This window comes from Alligator mississippiensis, chromosome 4 (genome assembly GCF_030867095.1).
Source record: "Alligator mississippiensis isolate rAllMis1 chromosome 4, rAllMis1, whole genome shotgun sequence".
NCBI lineage: Eukaryota > Metazoa > Chordata > Crocodylia > Alligatoridae > Alligator > Alligator mississippiensis.
The window spans coordinates 74,787,749-74,805,077 of record NC_081827.1 but is presented as its reverse complement, the minus strand read 5'-3'; the positions used below and the strand labels follow the sequence as shown (position 1 = coordinate 74,805,077).

The window sequence follows — 17,329 nt, the reverse complement described above, 5'->3', positions numbered from 1 at the left end:
ACTGGCCTGAAGTGAAGGAACATGGAAAGCTTACTTGTACTTATTTATACAAGTAACTTAGTCAATTTCTAGTTCTCCACTTCTTTTGAGACTGGAGAACTACTAAATGCTTGTGGCCAAACCCACTCAGCAAAATTAAATTGACAGCTAACTACCTCTCCACTAAAATTAGAGTAGATGCTAAAAACTGCATTTTAATTCAACTATTAAGGATGGAAATCTGGACTTCTCAAAGTTTGCCTGTATAAAGATAAACCTGTATTAAGATAAAGATGAACCTGGTTGAGTGTAGTATCAGACCTAACTGATTTAGGTCAAACTGGTTTAAGAAACTTCTGTCCCAGACCCCTTCTTGGTTCAGGTTAAATCATGGTGTTGTCATCTGTCTGTCCATTTCTCTTCCCTCCCCCCCCCCCCCCCCCCCCCCCGGGCTTACTTTCCAGCTCTTGATCGGGCTGTACTGTTTGTTCCAGAGAACAGGGCTGGCCCACCCCTCTGCCCCCAGTGCTGGAGCAATGAGGGCTGGCTGACAAGTGGGGTGGAGCAAGCCTGGCTGGTGATGCAGTCCAGTCTCCAGGGGGGTGTGGGGGGGGGGGCTGCCCTACCCCAGCCCCAGGCAAACCCTGGGTGGGGTCTGGGGTCAGGGATGGGGGTTAAACACCCCTTCTGCTCAAAATTACTGCTGGCTGTGACCAGACTACAAATCCCCAAGGCACCTGGAAGCAGGAAGAAGTAGTGATGAGCAACCCTGCAGAGCGAGTCTGGACTGCAAATCCCAGAGACCCTAGGGGCAGCAGGAAGAGGAAGTAAACACACAGCCAGAGCTGTGCTCAAGCGCCCCCAGCTTCTGGCCTGAGTCACTGCAGGCATGTGGCTGCATTTCCTGAATCAAAGGTAAATGTCTGGTCACTTTGGCTTCAATTTAATCTGTGCATCTTAGACTAACCTGCAAAGACCGAATCAATTCGGCCTCAGACTTTTTGACTGTCTGTCCCTAGCCCAGGTGCTGAAATGCACAAAGCGAGTGCATGTATAGAGATAACCTAACACTGAAACTAGAGGTGCACCAATGCATTGGTCCCATATCGGATCGGCACTGATCATAAGGAAAGTTGACTTCAGCTTTTTTTGGCTAATGTGGCTGATTTTATTTTTAAATGCCCTGTGGACATGTGCAGCTGCAGAGCAGCATCCAGGTGGCCAGGAGCGCAGCCCAGCAGCATGGAGAGCAGGGGGGGCTACGGGAAATTATTTTGGGGAGGCTGCAGTCCCATTCCCCTCTGTAGCCCAGCCCCTCCACCTGGAACAGCCTGGCGCCACCCTGGCCTCAGCCCGCCCTCAACCCCCACAAGTCTGGGGGCGCTCACCCCATATGCCCTCCTGGGGTGCATGCAGTGGCAGGAGCTGTCCCCTCCCTGTGCCTCCCAGATGAGCTGCTCATAGCTCCATTCCGCATCCTGCCCTGGCTGTGCAGCCCCTGCCAGATCCCCAGCTCCACTCTCTCCCCCTGTGTGGGGGCCTCGGTCCAGCCCTCCAATCAGCTTCCCTACCCCTGCCCCTTCCCCTACAACTGACTTATCAGCTGGACTCTACGCTCCATGCTGCTGGGCTGCATGTTGGAATCGGATCGGTATCAGCCGATATGGATTGTTAAAAATTGGCTTGCTAAAAAATTCTCTATTGGTACACCCTTAACTAAAATGTATTATATTGATTTTTGTCCATTGTGGGCCTTAAATTCCTTTATAAAACCAGAAAAAAGTGTGTATGTTTCAGACAGCGCTGTTCCATCCTTTCTAAGTGAAATGGGGCCAAATAATTTGACAATAAGCTACCTCCAAGTAAACTCAAATGCACAAGAATTGATTTGGAATCCTTTTTAATTTTGCGATGGTGTAAAGTGAGGGGCTAAGTACAGACCATCAAAAAGCCCAAGGCTGAATTGATTCAGTCTTCTCAGGTTAATCTAAGTTGCAGAGTTTGAACTGATAAGCAAATAAACATACATTTACCTTTTGATTCAGGAAATACAGCCACATGTCTTCAGTGGCTCAAGTCAGAAGCTGGGGGGCACCAGAGCATTCTGGCCTGCTAGCCACTCAGTCTTTTCCCACCTTCCTGCTGGAGCAGAGCGGGCATAGCTGGGGCCCAGCCTGTGCTCTGCTTGGGGTGGGGGGGAGGACAGGACGGGAAGGAGGGAACAGCAGGACTGGTGGAAGGTAGTAGCATAGTTCTTTTTCTTAAATTATAGATTGAAAATTATAAACAGAGTCTGGGAGGTATGTTCACTTAGTATTCCTGCTGCCCCCAAGGTCTCTGGGATTTGCAGTCCAGCATTACAGCAGCAGGACTCCTAGGGCTGCTTGGCGCTTCCTCTTCCTGCTTCCATGTGCTTCTGGGATTTAGTCTACAGTTGCAGCCAGCACTAATTAAGCTGGCAGAGCAGCTCTATATTCTGGGCAAGGTGAGTTTTTAACTCCCATCCTTCCCTCCCCATCCCCCCCCACCCCCCACCCCAGCCAGCCCTTACTGCTCCAGCTAGCGACTAAAGGGGTGGGCCAGCCTTGCTCTCTGGAGCAGACAACACAGCCCAGCCCAGGGCTGAAAACCATGCTGGGGTGCTGTGGGACTGTGATCTAACTTGAACCAGGAAAGGGTTTGGAACAGAAGCTTCATAAACCAGTCTGACCCAAAGCATAGATTTCATAAACGTTAGGGGCTGGAAGGGACTTTGAGATCGAGTCCAGCCCCCCACCAGAGGCAAGAAGTCTGCAGGGATCAGATAATCCCAGCAAGATAAACATCCAAACGCCTTTTGAATGAGTCCTGAGTAGGTGCTTGCACCACCTCGGGGCGGGGGAGTCTGTTCCAGGTGAATTGGCCTTCTAGAAGTTTGTGGCTGTTAGACCGAGTTATCCCTTGGGGAGCCCTAGTGAACAACTATTCTCCCAGATCCTGATGCACCCTCCCTTATGTACTTATAGGCAGCCACCAAGTCCCTCCTGAGCCTTCTCTTCCCAGGCTGAAGAGTCCCATGTCCCTGAGCCTCTCATAAGGCTTGCTCTCTTGGCCTTTGATCATACGGGTTACTCTCCTCTGGACTCTTTCAAGGTTATCCACATCCCTCCTGAAATGGGGGGCCCAAAACTGGATGCAGGGCTCCAGCTGTGGCTTCAGTAAGGTAGAGTTAAGCAGGAGGATGACATCCCTGGTTTTGCTTGAGATGCATGCCAGAGTTTGGTTTGGTTTGGTTTGCTGGCCACGGCATCACATTGGGGCTCTTGTTCATTTTATCGTCAATCAAGACCCCCAAGTCCCTTTTGGTCATGGTGCTAGCAAGTGTAGCAACACCAAGCCTATAAGTATGATCAGTTAAGTCTGATACGACATTCAACCAGCTGTATCTTAAACCAGTTTCAACCATTTTGAAACTGGTTTATGTGCCCTGAACTCTTATCCTGTTACAGGTTTAGATTAGTTTCTGATCACTTAAACTGGTTTATATGTAACTTCTGTCCCTAGCCAAGATGTAGGAATGAAATAGGAAATTATCCCTCAATATTTTAGCAAGTGTTGTTTTTAGCACTTTATGGAATGCTTGGGCATGGGTCTTTCTTCCCCCCCTTCTTGTTTTTTGTATAATTCTATTTGTGTTCTGCTTTCAGCTGTAGTAAACATGAGCTAGGTGTCATAGTAAAAGCCAATTGGAGGGATGAGGTGTCTATTTTACTTTGTGTATGCCAAATGTTGGGGAACAAGATTTTTTTTTTTCCCTCCGATACTCAGACTTATTGAACAGTAGCTTCTCAAAGATAGTGGTGTGGAACAACTATTTGGGTTCTTTTATGACACTTTGGGTGCAAATATAAGCCTGTCTTCCTTTGGGGAAAACTTTGACCTCAGGGAATCCAATTGCTTTAGTTTCTGTTACTCTTAGAGTGTGAGGCCACTAATAATCCATTTATACTTGCCTGTCTACTCTAGAGGACTAGGTTGATGGCTCAGGTGGCCCTTTCCAGTTCCATGTTCCTATACTTGTAGCCAGAAATTTTGTGTAGCAAAGCCAATAAATTGACAGCCTGGATCTAGAATGAAGGAATAAATGTCCCTGGACCCTTAAGAAGTAGATTTGTCCCCATACCTTTTTCCTTGACTAAAAAAGAAGAGGTTGGTTGAAGAGAAAATTAGCTTACCCTGGCAGTATAAGGGGCAGATCTAGAGCAGGTAGCTCATCTGAGGTGAGAGAGAAAGTGCTTAGATTAGAGGAGGGTGTATCCTCTTAATTTTCAGCCGGTATTTCTTTTCCTTCTGCTAGGACAAATTACCTTGGCTACCAAGTGCAACTTGTGGACACAGTAGAGCAACTGCAGAAGTTGTGGGCTGGAGCAAATGGCATATTCATCTTTTCTTTCCTTTTGTCTTCCTTCTTTTTTCCACTTAATTCTTTTTTAAGAGCTTCAGTCTTTTCTCAAAATACGTAGTTTTATTTCTGTTCATAACTGAGTAGGAGAGAATTGGTTATGCTTGATTAATTAAAGAGATTCTCTCCCCATAAATTTAGAGGGTTTTGTTTTCCTGAGTAACCTGTAAAAATGGAGCCATGGTATGTAATCACATGGCTTAAGATTCTAGCATTATGCTAAATTATTATTTATAATTATTTCAGCAATCTTTCTTGAGAAAGAGGAAGCCCATAACAAAATTGCAGGCACAATTTTTTTTTTTTACGTAAAAAAAAAAAATTAACCTAGCCTTAAAAACAGCCATCTTCTATTGTAGAAACGGAGCCATTGTGCTTTGCATCTACATGTAATACTTACACACACACACACACACACACACACACACACACACACACACACACACACACACACACACACACACAATGTACTGTGACATAAAATTGGTTGTAGGTTTCCTCTGTTGTACCAATTTACAAGAATTGGGGGATATATTGATGACACTCCCTGACAGAAGGTAGCCCTCAGTTTTCAGACTGAGGAACTAGGTATGTGGAACTGAAGCCTTTTTAAAATGCAAATTCCTGGAGGAAAGTACTGTACCTCACCGGGTGTGCATGCATTATTAAACTGCCACCTGCTGTCTAGTTTTCCTCTCTTCCTGTACCCTCCCACCCCCCGAAACAAAAAACCAAACCCAAAAAACAAAGAACTATTGACATGCATGCTAGTTGAACATATATGCTTTTTTACATTTGACTTTATAAGTGCATACAAAATTAAAATGATAGGTAGACAGAAGCACTGTATAACTTGTTTTCTATCACTGGATCCAGGCATTGCAGGTGCTGCAGACAAGTGCATTGTTTGAATAAAAAAGGCATCTTCAGGAAGATGGAATGATATAAAAAGCATGGTAGCAAGGCAAGCTTACTGTTACATAATTCATTGAAGAATGAATGCAACTGTGAACTACAGCGATCCAAATCATTTATCTGTCTTTCTCTGAAATTACTAGAAAAATAGTACGTGCCATACCTTTTTCAAAAAAAGAATAATAGCTAATAAAGTGGTGGAGTATGATTGGCTAGAAATAAAACTAAGAGGAAGCAGAAACAAGTGTGTTGGGACAGGTTCACTGTTTTTTTGTTTTGTTTTGTTTTGTTTTTACCATGCACTAAATTGTAGGAAACCTTCATTAACTCTTTCTTGCTTCTTCCCCATTCTGTGTAATTGGGTTGAGCTGCCAGATTTAGAAACATCAACATTTAGGAATGGTCCTGAATGCTCAGTGCTAGTGTTATTCAGTTACCTCCAGGTGTTGCAGCTGTGGTTGTTTCTGCATGGGGCATGAGGTTCAGGAATTTCAAGTCCCAACTTTTTTTTAAATACCTTTCTTGCCTTGTCATGCCTTAAACATCACTGGGCCATCAGAAGACTGCATGCATTTTTAGAATCCTTAGCATCATAAGGAAAAGCAGAAAACTAGGAAAACTTAAGATAAAATGCTCTTCCATTTTTTTTCTTTCTCTTTCATTTTGCTGCACTATAACTTTATGGATGGAAAAATTTGGCTGCCTTCTGTATTTGTGAGCCAGTGTGACTTTCAGGCACATGGGACCTTATGAGACTGGAGTGCTTTAGTGTTAGCCAGAGACTGTATTTTATTATTCATTTTGATCTGAGAATTTCCAGTGAAAGAGGAAATGTCTATCCTGTGAGGAAAGAACCAAGTTGGCGTAACTTTTTGTTTTCAGGAGGGCAGGGCATGACAGAGTGGGGAGTGGTGTTTCTTATATTTTCTGGTGCGTAAGCCAGATTTCACCAGGGGTTTTATTTGAAGTGCAGTGTAGTAGGAAGCAAGAGAAGTGCCTAGCAGAAAAGAAAACAAGTAAGAGAGGCGGAAGTGCTAATTGTCAGAGGGAAGCAAGAGTTGACTACACAAAATGCATAAACAGGTTTAGGGAAGCTTATTTGGTGATTTACCTGCTATAAATCAGAATTAATAAAAGTTGAATTCATCAGCGTCCTACAAAGTTAGGTCAGAATTTCATCTGAAATAAGTCCGTTCTTCCTTCATGAAAAACTTAGGTTTAAAAGTGTTCATTACCTAGCTGTCCCATTAAATAATGTGTTCCTTAAGCCAACATCCTGGTTTGTTTGTTTGTTTGTTTTCTATGGCATGTACTTTCCCTTGGTCAGAAATGGAAATGTGGATGCCCGTTTTGCTTTTCTCCTTGAAAGCAATTAAAACTGCCTTGCATCCAAAATAAAGTAGTGGTGAGGCTTCATCGTTAACAGTCGTCATCATTGTTGGTAAACGGTGTATAGACTAGAGCCTAAAATAGAGGTAAAACATTGTCATCCATCTCAGATTTGTCATGGCGGTGTATTGTTCTGCCACGAGGTCTCAAATAAGAATTGCACAATAGATTTTGAAGCGGGGAGGGGGTTCTGTATGGTATACATTTGGGGCTCAAGAAATAAGCAGGCGGAGGAATTTGTAAAATAAATCCAATCTCTGAGGTCTTAAATAATGACAGATGCTTCATGCTCAGAGATGCCTCATGCTCTGTAATGAACAGAAGGTGACTGGAGACTTGATGCCACTTCAGTATGTGGGCTGGTGGGGAATGGGAGCAAAGCCATTCCACTTCCAGTTTCCTAATATAATCACTGCTGGTAGCATAACCTCTTGCAGTTCATTGCTGTTTTGACAACTTCTGGTATCTTAATTTTACTGTGTACATGTGTCCTTCGTTTGTCTCATGTCCCTTTGGGACCTCACCAATCAGAATGAGCCAAAAAGCTGTTACTGCAACATTCTTGTTCCAACCAGCTAATGTTAACCAGCCTGCTGAGTGAGCATAATCCTTACACAGACAACTAACTCATGAAGGAAGAAGGTCCGCTGCGACGTAGGTTTTCTTCATGTGCTGGAATTTCATCCACTGTGTTTCCTCTGCGAACCGATGGCCGAAAACTTGTCCGGAATGCTTCGTTTGGAGGATACAATGAACTTTCTCCTACTTTACCAGGTTTGTGTTTTGTCTCGCTTTTTTGCTCTGGGGCTTAACAAAAATTACTTCACCGAAACGCAACGTTTTTGAAAAACAGGCTGATGTGCTGGTAGTACCAAAACCGCAAAAGAATATTGCAGATTCTGACTGGGTAGTGAAGAATCGCTAGAAAAAAGTTTTGGAAACTTTTTCTTTTGCAAGGAAATTGAGTGTCTGAAAAGAATTTTGTGCAGACTGGATAGCTGGTGGTTGTTCTCAACTGACTGTCTCTCTCTTAAGCCAGTCGTTTATAATGGTGGGGGGGAAAAATGCGATGCCCATGAAAATATTCACTAAGGACTTATTTTAAAATTATACCAAAGGTTTTAAACTATGCATTCAGTTTTTAGCATGTTCCTCGCAACGGCTACCCAATTTACGTACATGGTGGTGATCTTGTTTAGAATGACAAAACAAGATGAGTTAAGGCTAAAACTTTAGTCTTGCTAATCTTCTTCTTTCTCCCCAACCCCAACATGCCTTTTTATTGCAAGGATCTCCAGTAATTGACTTGATACATCCTTATACTTGTACTGACAGGGAGGTATGCAGGAAACAATGCTACTAGTTCTACCACAAGAGGATTTTTATAATTTCATGGTGTACCCAAGATGCACACATCAGCTACTTTCATGAATTCCTATGGCCCACTTCAGGAAACCTTTGATCTTTAAAAGTCTGCTGCTGAGCCTCTAGTTCGTCCCGTCCCGCCCCCCCTCCTCCCCCCCCATCTGCAGAGCAGTTACAGTGTGAAAATATCATTGTAAAAATGGTACTTATTTTTATGTGCATACGTCTGAGACACTAACTTTGCTATTGCTATATCAGGTAAGCATAATGGAGCCAAGAACTCTAGTAGAAGAAACTAGGTTTTTCCTTTATTGAATGCCTTTAACAGAATAGTTAACACAATTCCAGTTAAATCTCAGAAAATTCATAGAAGGCAGTTGGTTTTGCAGTGTCACTGAAGGCACAATTCAAGGATTAAGAAGCTGTTGAAATACTGCTGCTGGCTTGATTTGGCTTGCAAAATCTTTCACAGGTAAAGGTACTCTGAGAGAACTCAATTCACTTCATGCTTCTTGAACCCACGGCTTGGCAGTTTAAATCATTGTACTGGTAAGCTAAGCACATGCCACCTGGTAATCACTGGTCCAATAAACATGGATCAAAGTGTCCTTCCTCCAGAGTAGGCCTGCACAATAAATACATCCCTGGCTGTCGATTGAAGAATGACATTTTCCTTAAGAAATAAGATAAACAGAAAATTTAGAAACCTCTATTGGAAAAGTCCATCTGAAATGTGCACACACTTCTTGGAAGCTTCATAGTTGCTAAGGTTGAGAGGGGGAAGGAATGCTGGGGTCAAACAACCCCAGCATTCTTGTAATTATGTCTACCTTGTTGTGACTATCTTGTGTAGATAAATATCAAGATATGTGACTTAGTGAAATAGGTACATCCTACCGTTTTTTTGTTTTGTTTTTTTTTTTAAAGCAAACAACTCCTTAAGCTCACACGTGTGTGTGTGTGTGTGTATGTGAAATTTTATATGTATTGTGTGTATGCATGTATACTATAGTATAGTATACACACACGTTTACTTGGATCCAAGATGAAATTTTTCCTCCCCATTCAACGTGGGGGTGGGGGGATAGCTTTCTTGTCTTGGATTTGTGTACAAGGTTGGAGGGTGGGAGGTAGGTGGCTACTGCAGCTCTGACTTCTGCCCCAAACCCAGGTTGGGGCCAGTCCCAGCTAAAGCAGCCACCTACCTGCCTCCCACCCTCCAACCTTGTACACAAGAGCTGGAAATTTAGTCCTTGATAGTCTACTTTAAAATTGGCTGTGCTTAAATACCTAAAAGTTGGGAGTCTCTATGGGGCAGGTACTGACAGACCTGCTGCCATTCTGTACCATCTCATCTCTTGTTTTCAGATTTAAATTTTCTCTTGCCGTAAATATTCAGACTAGACCCATTTTAATTCTTCTGCAAATAATTTGATTCTCCTGTTAAGTATCCTGCAAAACTGCATTTTGGCCATTGCTCAGATTAATCTTACTTTGCTTACCTTGTTATCAAAGTTGGAAATCTTGTTTATCTTGGATGTTTTTCCTGATTTATCTGTGGCTTTTGTATCAGTACTTATTTCCCTATAATAAGGGACAATATTTACTTATTTGACTCTGTTAGTAGACAAGGATGAACTTTATATTTTTACCCTTACTTGGTGCTCCAAGTAAGGGGGTTATTTGAGAAATATAAGATTTAGCCCTTGGAACAAAGGAGATGCCTGTTTTTTTCTTTCCCAAAGTTGATTGTAGGATACTTAGCAAGTGCTGCTTGGTGAAACTAACACAGTTATGTTAAAACTCACTACTGGAATTTCCATAATTAACTTAAGCTCCCAAATGTCACTCTCAAACTGACAAAGAAGAGTGTTTAGATAACTCAATGACTGACTGTGCTGAGTAATTGGACTTCCAGAGATGACAAAACGTGTCGTCTTAGTTCTGAAACTGTACTTCAGCCAGATCAAAATGAAATAAACCAGGGCTGCCTAACTAATTGCATGTGAGGGGCTTAGCACCTAGCCCACAGACCTCTGCCGTTCTTGCTGCCTCCGTCCTCAGGCTTCTTCTCCCTCCTCTAGCTTCTGCTTCCTGCCCCCATGCCTGGGCAAAACAGACTGGGCCACGTGGTGGAGGAGGGGAGGTGGAGGGCAGGGCGGCATGAAGACCCATGTGGCCCAGAGGTCTGCAGCCCCAAGCCACTGCTAGACAAATAGTAAATTCTGTATATATTTATTTTTGGTTAACTTTAGTGGGTTTTGGATCATGCCATACGAACCTAAGATGAGGGCCACAGTCTGGCATATGCCAAAGCTATATTTGTTTTGAAAAGGTGTTGAAAAGCAGGCTTAAATACAGTATAGCCCTAAAGGCTCATGACAGTATCTGTGATAAGGTGTGTTGTGTATAGCTGGTCCCCAGGATGCCATGTGGCAGGCGAGGGTACTGTTGGAATGGAATAGCAGAGCTATAGCCACAATCCCTATGTGCCAGTAAAGCCTGTTGGACATCTGAATTTCAGCCTGATTTAGAATTCCCCTAAAGCTGTCATAACTTATCCTAGGAATTGAATTTGCTGCTTTGGATTGAATAAAAGTTGGGTTGGTCATTTTTACCATCCCGGCCCAAGGATTTCTCATCAACTCAAAGGTCAACGTAGTCCATAAATCTGAATGGATTAGCAATTCAGCAGTCAGATTTTTGTATTTTATATAAATGTTCAAGATTCCTGGGTTAGTACATCTGCTTACACTGATCTTTCTCATCTGTAAACTATGCTTTAAAGCTTCCAGTCAAACAGGGATGACTGTACCAAGAAAATGAAATGCAAAATTGAAATTTGTCAAACTAAGATAAATTTGACTCCATTTTACCCTATAGCAGGGGCAGGCAATTATTTCAGGTGGCGGGCTGCTTACCCAGTTTTGGCAATCTGTCTAGGGCTGCATGGGTAGCCCTGCCCCTTGACAGGTGCCCTGCCCCCTGGTCACCATCTTGGGATCAATATCCCAGGGCGAGCATTGGTGGGGCCCAGAGCAGGGCGCAGGCTGGCAGGGGTCTGGAGCTGGGCTAGGCTGCGCCAGCAGGGAGAAGGGGGAGCTGGCCCGGCTCCATAGAGCCCCTGCCTGCTGGAGCCCTGTACTCCTGCCGCCCATTCTGGGCCCTGGGACACCGGTGTGGGCCCTGTACTCCTGCACCCACTCACTCCCAGTGCTCCCCCAGCCAGGCAGAGGGCAGCGCACAGCCCCAACCCCCTGCTTGCTGGCAGGCAAGGAGCTGGTGCAGAGCAGTGGGAAAAGCGGTCCCTTGCCTGCCCCGTGGCTGGTGCTCCCTGCTGCAGCTGCTCACAGCCCACATGGGGCTGTCCTGAGCAGGCACAGGCAACCCCACATAGGCTGTGAGTGGCCGCCATGTGGGCTGCTGGCCACAAGGCGGGCAAGGGGCTGCTTTTCCCCCACACTCGGCACCAGCTTGTAACCCGGCCCTGCTGCTAGCCTGCGCCCCACACTAGCTCCGGGCTCACCTGTTGGGGCTGTGCTGTGGCAGCAGCAGCTGTGGCCCCCCCCACTTGCAGTGCTGGGCAGTGTTTGCTGCTGCTGCCCACCTGGAAATCCCACGCTTGGCAGCCCAAAGGTGGTGGTGGCAGCCTACAGCGGCATGAGCTCTGGGCGGGCCCATGGCAAGTGGGAGGCCACAGCTGCTGCCACTGTGGTGCAGCCCCGACAGGTGAGGCCGGAGCCGGTGCAGGGCCCAGGCTGACAGCAGGGCCAGGTTACAAGCTGGTGCTGAGTGGGGAGGGGGGGGGAAGCAGCCTCTTACCCACTCCATGGCTGGTGCCCCATGCTGTAACCACTTGCAGCCCATGTGGGGCTGCCTGTGCCTGCTCAGGACAGCCCCGTGCAGGCTGCGCGCGGGTGCATCAGGGAGGGTGGGGGAGGGGCTGCTTTTCCCAGTGCTCTGCACCAGCTCCTTTCCTGCCTCTCCCCCCGTGCCCCCCCATTACCTGAGGTTCCCGTGCCGCGGCAGCCACGTGGTCCCAGGCCAGAAGCCCCTCCTGGGGCTTCTGCCTGGGTGGGGGTGGCAGGGCCAGGCATGCCCTGCTATTGCAGGAGCCTGCTGGGCTTCCCCTGGGTTCTACTGCCCCTGGTTCCTGTCACTTTTCACAGGAACCAAGGACAGATAAATTATAATTGTCAACATTTATTTAGGGGCCCTGCAGGCCGGATAGAACGGCCTCACAGAGTATATTTTGCCCACCACTGCTTTAGGGCCAGCAGATATACAAATATAGCAATGACACAAAGCCTAATGTGCAGACTTGCATATCTTTCTTTTGTTTCCATGTTGTCATCTTTCAAGAGTTCATCTATATTTATAGTTAGGTTTTGGCATTTATAGCTTCTAAAAGATGTGTGTTTTGGTTTTTGGGGGGGTTGTTTGTTTTTCCAACCAGCACATTTATAACACAATTCTAACTCAAATTGTTCAAGAATGTCATAAGTCAAGGAGGCAGCTAATCCGACCAGAGTCCATGCTGAGTAAAATGCTTTTTGAACAAAACTGTCTATTCAACATGTAACAGGGCAAAATTTCTTAAAGGTTGTAGCCTAGTAGTGCTAAACGTTTCATCCCTATAGGCTGGATGAGTGGTATGGGGCCAATCCATGGGGCAGATCTCTTGTGGGGTTGAGCCTCACACTCCCAGCCCCACATGCTTGCAGGGCAATGCTGTCTGGTCCGCTAGGTTCTCTGCAAGTTCAGAAATTCGGCTGCAGGAGAACGGCAATTAACACTGCCACTGCTCCCTCCTGCCAAATTTTTTGGACCCATGCAGAGCCTGGTGGGCCAGATGTCGTGGCTCCGTGGGCCAGGGATTTAACATCCCTGTTATAGACTAACATTATTAAGGAAGGTGAAATACTAAGGTACTTCCACCTTGTGAAAATGCATGGCAAAAATGGGGTTCTGTATAAGACTGTGGCAAGACTAGCAGTAGCATTCAGCATTAGACCCCTTTTCACAACTCAAGAGAACCATCTCTAACGTAGTTGGGGAAAAGTTAGTTTTATCTGAGGACATTTCTGGGAAAAACGCTGCAAATATCTCAGATCTTTATTTCATTTTAAAAAAAGACCAAAACCAAAACTGCTTACTGCCAAAGGGCTCCAAAATGTAGAACATTCTCAAATATCAAATGAGTGTAACCATTGTGCTTATGCACGTGATTAAGTAATGAAATCATAAAATTGTGAAAGGTATATCAATAAAACTCGGGCAACTGAATGCCAAAGAGAGAAATGGAAGCAAGATGAGATAAAGATGGCTGTGCACTTTTCTGAAAGTACTTATATCCCAGGCAATCTATATTCAATCTTGTACTGTACTAAGTGCAGTTAATTTTTAAGTCTGGTTCCTAACAAACTTTCAGATGGCAGAGAGAGGGTGGGTATGTATGTGCATGTATCTGGAAGGAAGGACCTTGAGCCACCATGGTTTTTAAAAGGAAGCTGTGAATTCCTAGGTGCCTTAAGAAGCTTTATCCTCTTAATGACGAGCCTAACGTCAGCACATTCTTGCTTATCCCAGTTGCACACGACTTAATAAAATCAGTCCTTGCAGACTCCGGTAGCACTGTCTGACCTATTCTCCATTTAATGTTTCTACCTAATGTCCAGAAATGTTAAGGCCTAGATGCAGCTCTTTGTTCTGTGTTGCATAGAAATATGCCTAAACGGCTTTAATAGGATTGTCAGAGTTCCTCTAGGGACTGTGCACAGATGTAAGTCCATATCAGAACTCTGACTTTAGAGATTCAGACACTTTAAATGTCAGAAGAGAGCATAATGATCTTGTGTGGATTCTGGCATAAGCCAACAGAACATCATTGAGTATTTCCAGCACTGCGCCCAATGATTTCTTGATGGAGTAGAGCATTTTTTTACAGAGATATCTGTCGAGCACTCTTATGGATGCATTATTTTCTGGGTAACTATCCATACTTGATGTGTGGTATTTTTTTTCCATTCTTTTTAATTTTAACTGCCAGCAGCTTGATCCTGATAATCTTCGTCTGCCACATTTGGAGCCTTCCACTATTACAAGTTGTCATCTTATGTATATTGCACTGTGATTTAAATTACATTTCACATTGTTTAATATTACCTGGACGCTTCACTCTAATTTGGTGGGTGGAATATCTCCTAAATGAACTTTTTAGTGTGTGTGTGTGTGTGTGTGTGTGTGCGTGCATGCAAAAGGATCAAAAAACAAAAATGATTACTGCTACAAGTTTGTAAGCTACTTTTTAGCATGAGGCCCAAAATCGTCGTGAAAAAAAAACAGCCTGTCTTTAATAGCGTGGTGGAAGCAAACTTCCTCATCCAAAATATCTGAATTTGTCACTTGACCTGCAGAATGCCAGATAGGCATAAGTCTCCTGTTCAGGCATGTCTGGTCTCCTGAGGTAGCTCCCTCTGGTGGTCTAAATCTTAATAGCTAGCTGGAAATGCTACAAGGCTCTCAACTGGTTACATCTGTTCAGAAGCACACTTTTATCATGTTAATTTTAACTGTTATCTGTCTTGTGCCTGGGCAGCTTGTCAACAGTTGTATTTTGACTTGTAAATAAAAAGCTCCTCGGTACATTCCAGTCAAGCACTTGGATTGCAACAGAAACAACTCAACAGAACGGAGCACTGGTGTGATTTTTTTTTTTTTGTTCCAGACTTGTCTCCAGAGTATGCATGGTATCACCTAGCCTGTATTCCAGGGATATGCATGCACCCTTACTAGAACATGCATGCTAGAAAGAATTTTTGACATCGTACAACTATGCAAAGACTGTTTAACGTGCTTGGCTAGTAATTGATCCTTCTCTTGGCTTTAGGACACTCATCAGTTTTGTGGTTTTGTTTTTATGGGGAGTTTATTTTCATTTTTTGATAGTACTGTGACAACTCGTGCATATAATTATTTTGGTATATAAAAAAGTGTTTTGGGATCGATTTTAAAATTAATATTTTGTTCATGTATGCCATACCAGAATTGATACACAAGCACAAGGTTAAGCTATGAAGCAGTCTTCCACATAACACAAAAACTGTGACTTGCCAATCTTAATCCTTCTATGTTGTCTAAGTATTTTCACTACGTTGTACATTATGAACATTGAATTATTGCATAGATGCTGTTTTAAATACTGTAATAAACAAGGTAAGCAGCTTCAGCTGCTGCTTCTTCAGATGAATGTTAAGACCTAGCTAGCAATTTCCAGTCAGTGCAATATGCATAGATATATTTTGGTCCTACAGACTAGGCAAATGCTTGGCTAAGTTGTTTTAGATGGGATTAATGTGTCCTTTGAGCAAGGGAAGACCTGTGGAGGTCTATTTCAGCCTTCTTTTTTGAGTCCTTGTTCTTAACAGAGATTCTGAAAGCAGCTTTATGGTAAACAACACACTGAAACTTCAAAACCTTATTTTTATTAAGTAGTACTGTTTTCATCTTGATTTATGGTGAAGAACTGATTTTTAGTTTTTCATGAAATGTATGTGCACCATTGTGCAATGCTGCCCATATAAGTGAGATTTGTTAATTAAGTCTTAATTTCTGCATCCAGGCTAAATAATGTAGTGTTGTAATATATAATGATTTGCATAAAATACTGTCTTCTCTTTAAGGTTTTGACAAAGGGAAGGATGACGGGTCACAAAGTAAAGAAGATTCAGTGCATTCTATGTCAAAAAGCAAGGTAAATGAGAGCACCATCTCCAAAAGATGACTTAACTCTGCAGTTCAGCATATTTTGTGTGCTGGCTTTAAATGGAAGTTTATTTCATTACAGTGAGCTGCGGTCTCATGGGTTGCTGTTCAGACTTCTCGAGAGATGAAAATTAATATTTAAAGAGACAGCTCCTTAATACTATCCTTATTGAGATGACATTAAATGCAAAACCTCGGTACAGACTCATGAAATGGTTATGGCTTCTTGTTAGGTGGCGTCTCTGAGTCCAGTGCTGCCTAATAGTTCACTGCAATGGAAAATGGATAGAAGCCAAGTCGTGATATGGAACATGAACTCCCAACCTTTTCACCTATAAGTGAGAGCATCATTCAGCAAGATGCATGTAGTATCTCTTAATGGAATGGATTAAGGGTAGTGAAAGAAGCTTTAATATGGAAAAGCTTATTTTAGTCATTTTAAGAAGCTGCAGGTTAAACTACACAAAAACATTTAAAGATGGTATTTCAGAGTATACAGTAGCCAAATAGAGCCTGTTCTGCAAAACCCTGAGGCCTCCTGCATGGGAAATGCTGAACATCCAAGTCCCAGGTAGCTGTCTACTGATAAGAGTATCTGGTATTCTGTCTTTGGCTTTTTCAAATTGATTTTAAAGTCTCTTTGAAGATTCAGGACTTGTAGTTGGCTCCAAATGCTTCCCCCCCCCCCCCCCCCCCCCAATGTGGTGCAATTGCAGTGCAAAAGCACAGCACTGGTAGTACGGTGAGAATGAATATGTATATCACCCTGTCCCCCTCTGTTTACTAAGCAGGAATAGGAGTGACTTGAGCCAGACAAGAAGTGGAAAATATTAGTATGATTCCTGGACCAAATAGCTTTTGTTAAAGGAGATTAAAGATTGAGAGCACAGGTTGCTAATCTGAGAGTTAAAAATCTTCCAGGAATGTTGCAATCAGAGTACCTACCCATGGGAAATCTGCAAAAGTTAAACTTTAAATATTTTCTTCCCATTTTTAAAAAAATCATATAACTGTATGATTAAGGGTTCCAGGGATGCCAGAGGGTCTCTAATCTCTGTTGCGACTCCAAGCCTGTAGGTTTTCAAAGCTTTGCTTCATAGGAGTCTGTAAACAATGATAAAGGTAAACGCCAGGAATATGCCTGGACATTGCAACATATATTGTCTTTGCATCAAAGACTTTTTCTAAACGTACTGAAAAGTTACCAGATCATGCCAGAGAATGTATTGTGTGGAAGTCCAGTATAATAGTACATGGGACATATTACTTTGGTCTTTCTTGTCATACATTCTGTTTCTGCCCAAGTGCTTTAAAGTTGCACTCGGGGTGCATCCCAGCAGTCTATATGAAGACGGAGCTTTCCAATTTCAGTTTTTTGCCATGTCCTTTTCATTCTTTTTGTTTACGTGCTCTAACTTTATTTGGGCCTTAATCCCCAATAGTATATAGGTGTCAAAGGTGTTCATCTTAAGCAAA

The 17,329-nt window shown here is 43.6% G+C and overlaps 1 protein-coding gene across 8 annotated transcripts in view; it reads left to right on the top strand.

The window, feature by feature from the left end:
• Window positions 1-17,329, top strand: part of OSBPL8 (oxysterol binding protein like 8) — a 157,819-nt gene that overhangs the window by 92,611 nt on the left and 47,879 nt on the right. For 5 of the 8 annotated variants that reach the window (XM_014595859.3, XM_014595855.3, XM_059726106.1 and 2 more), the window contains one exon: window positions 15,772-15,842. In XM_014595859.3, coding sequence (XP_014451345.1) covers window positions 15,772-15,842 — 71 coding nt within the window. Of the gene's footprint in view, window positions 1-7,299; window positions 7,499-15,771; window positions 15,843-17,329 lie in introns of all 8 variants that reach the window. The other 3 variants (XM_059726108.1, XM_019493817.2, XM_014595857.3) reach the window with 1 other exon arrangement.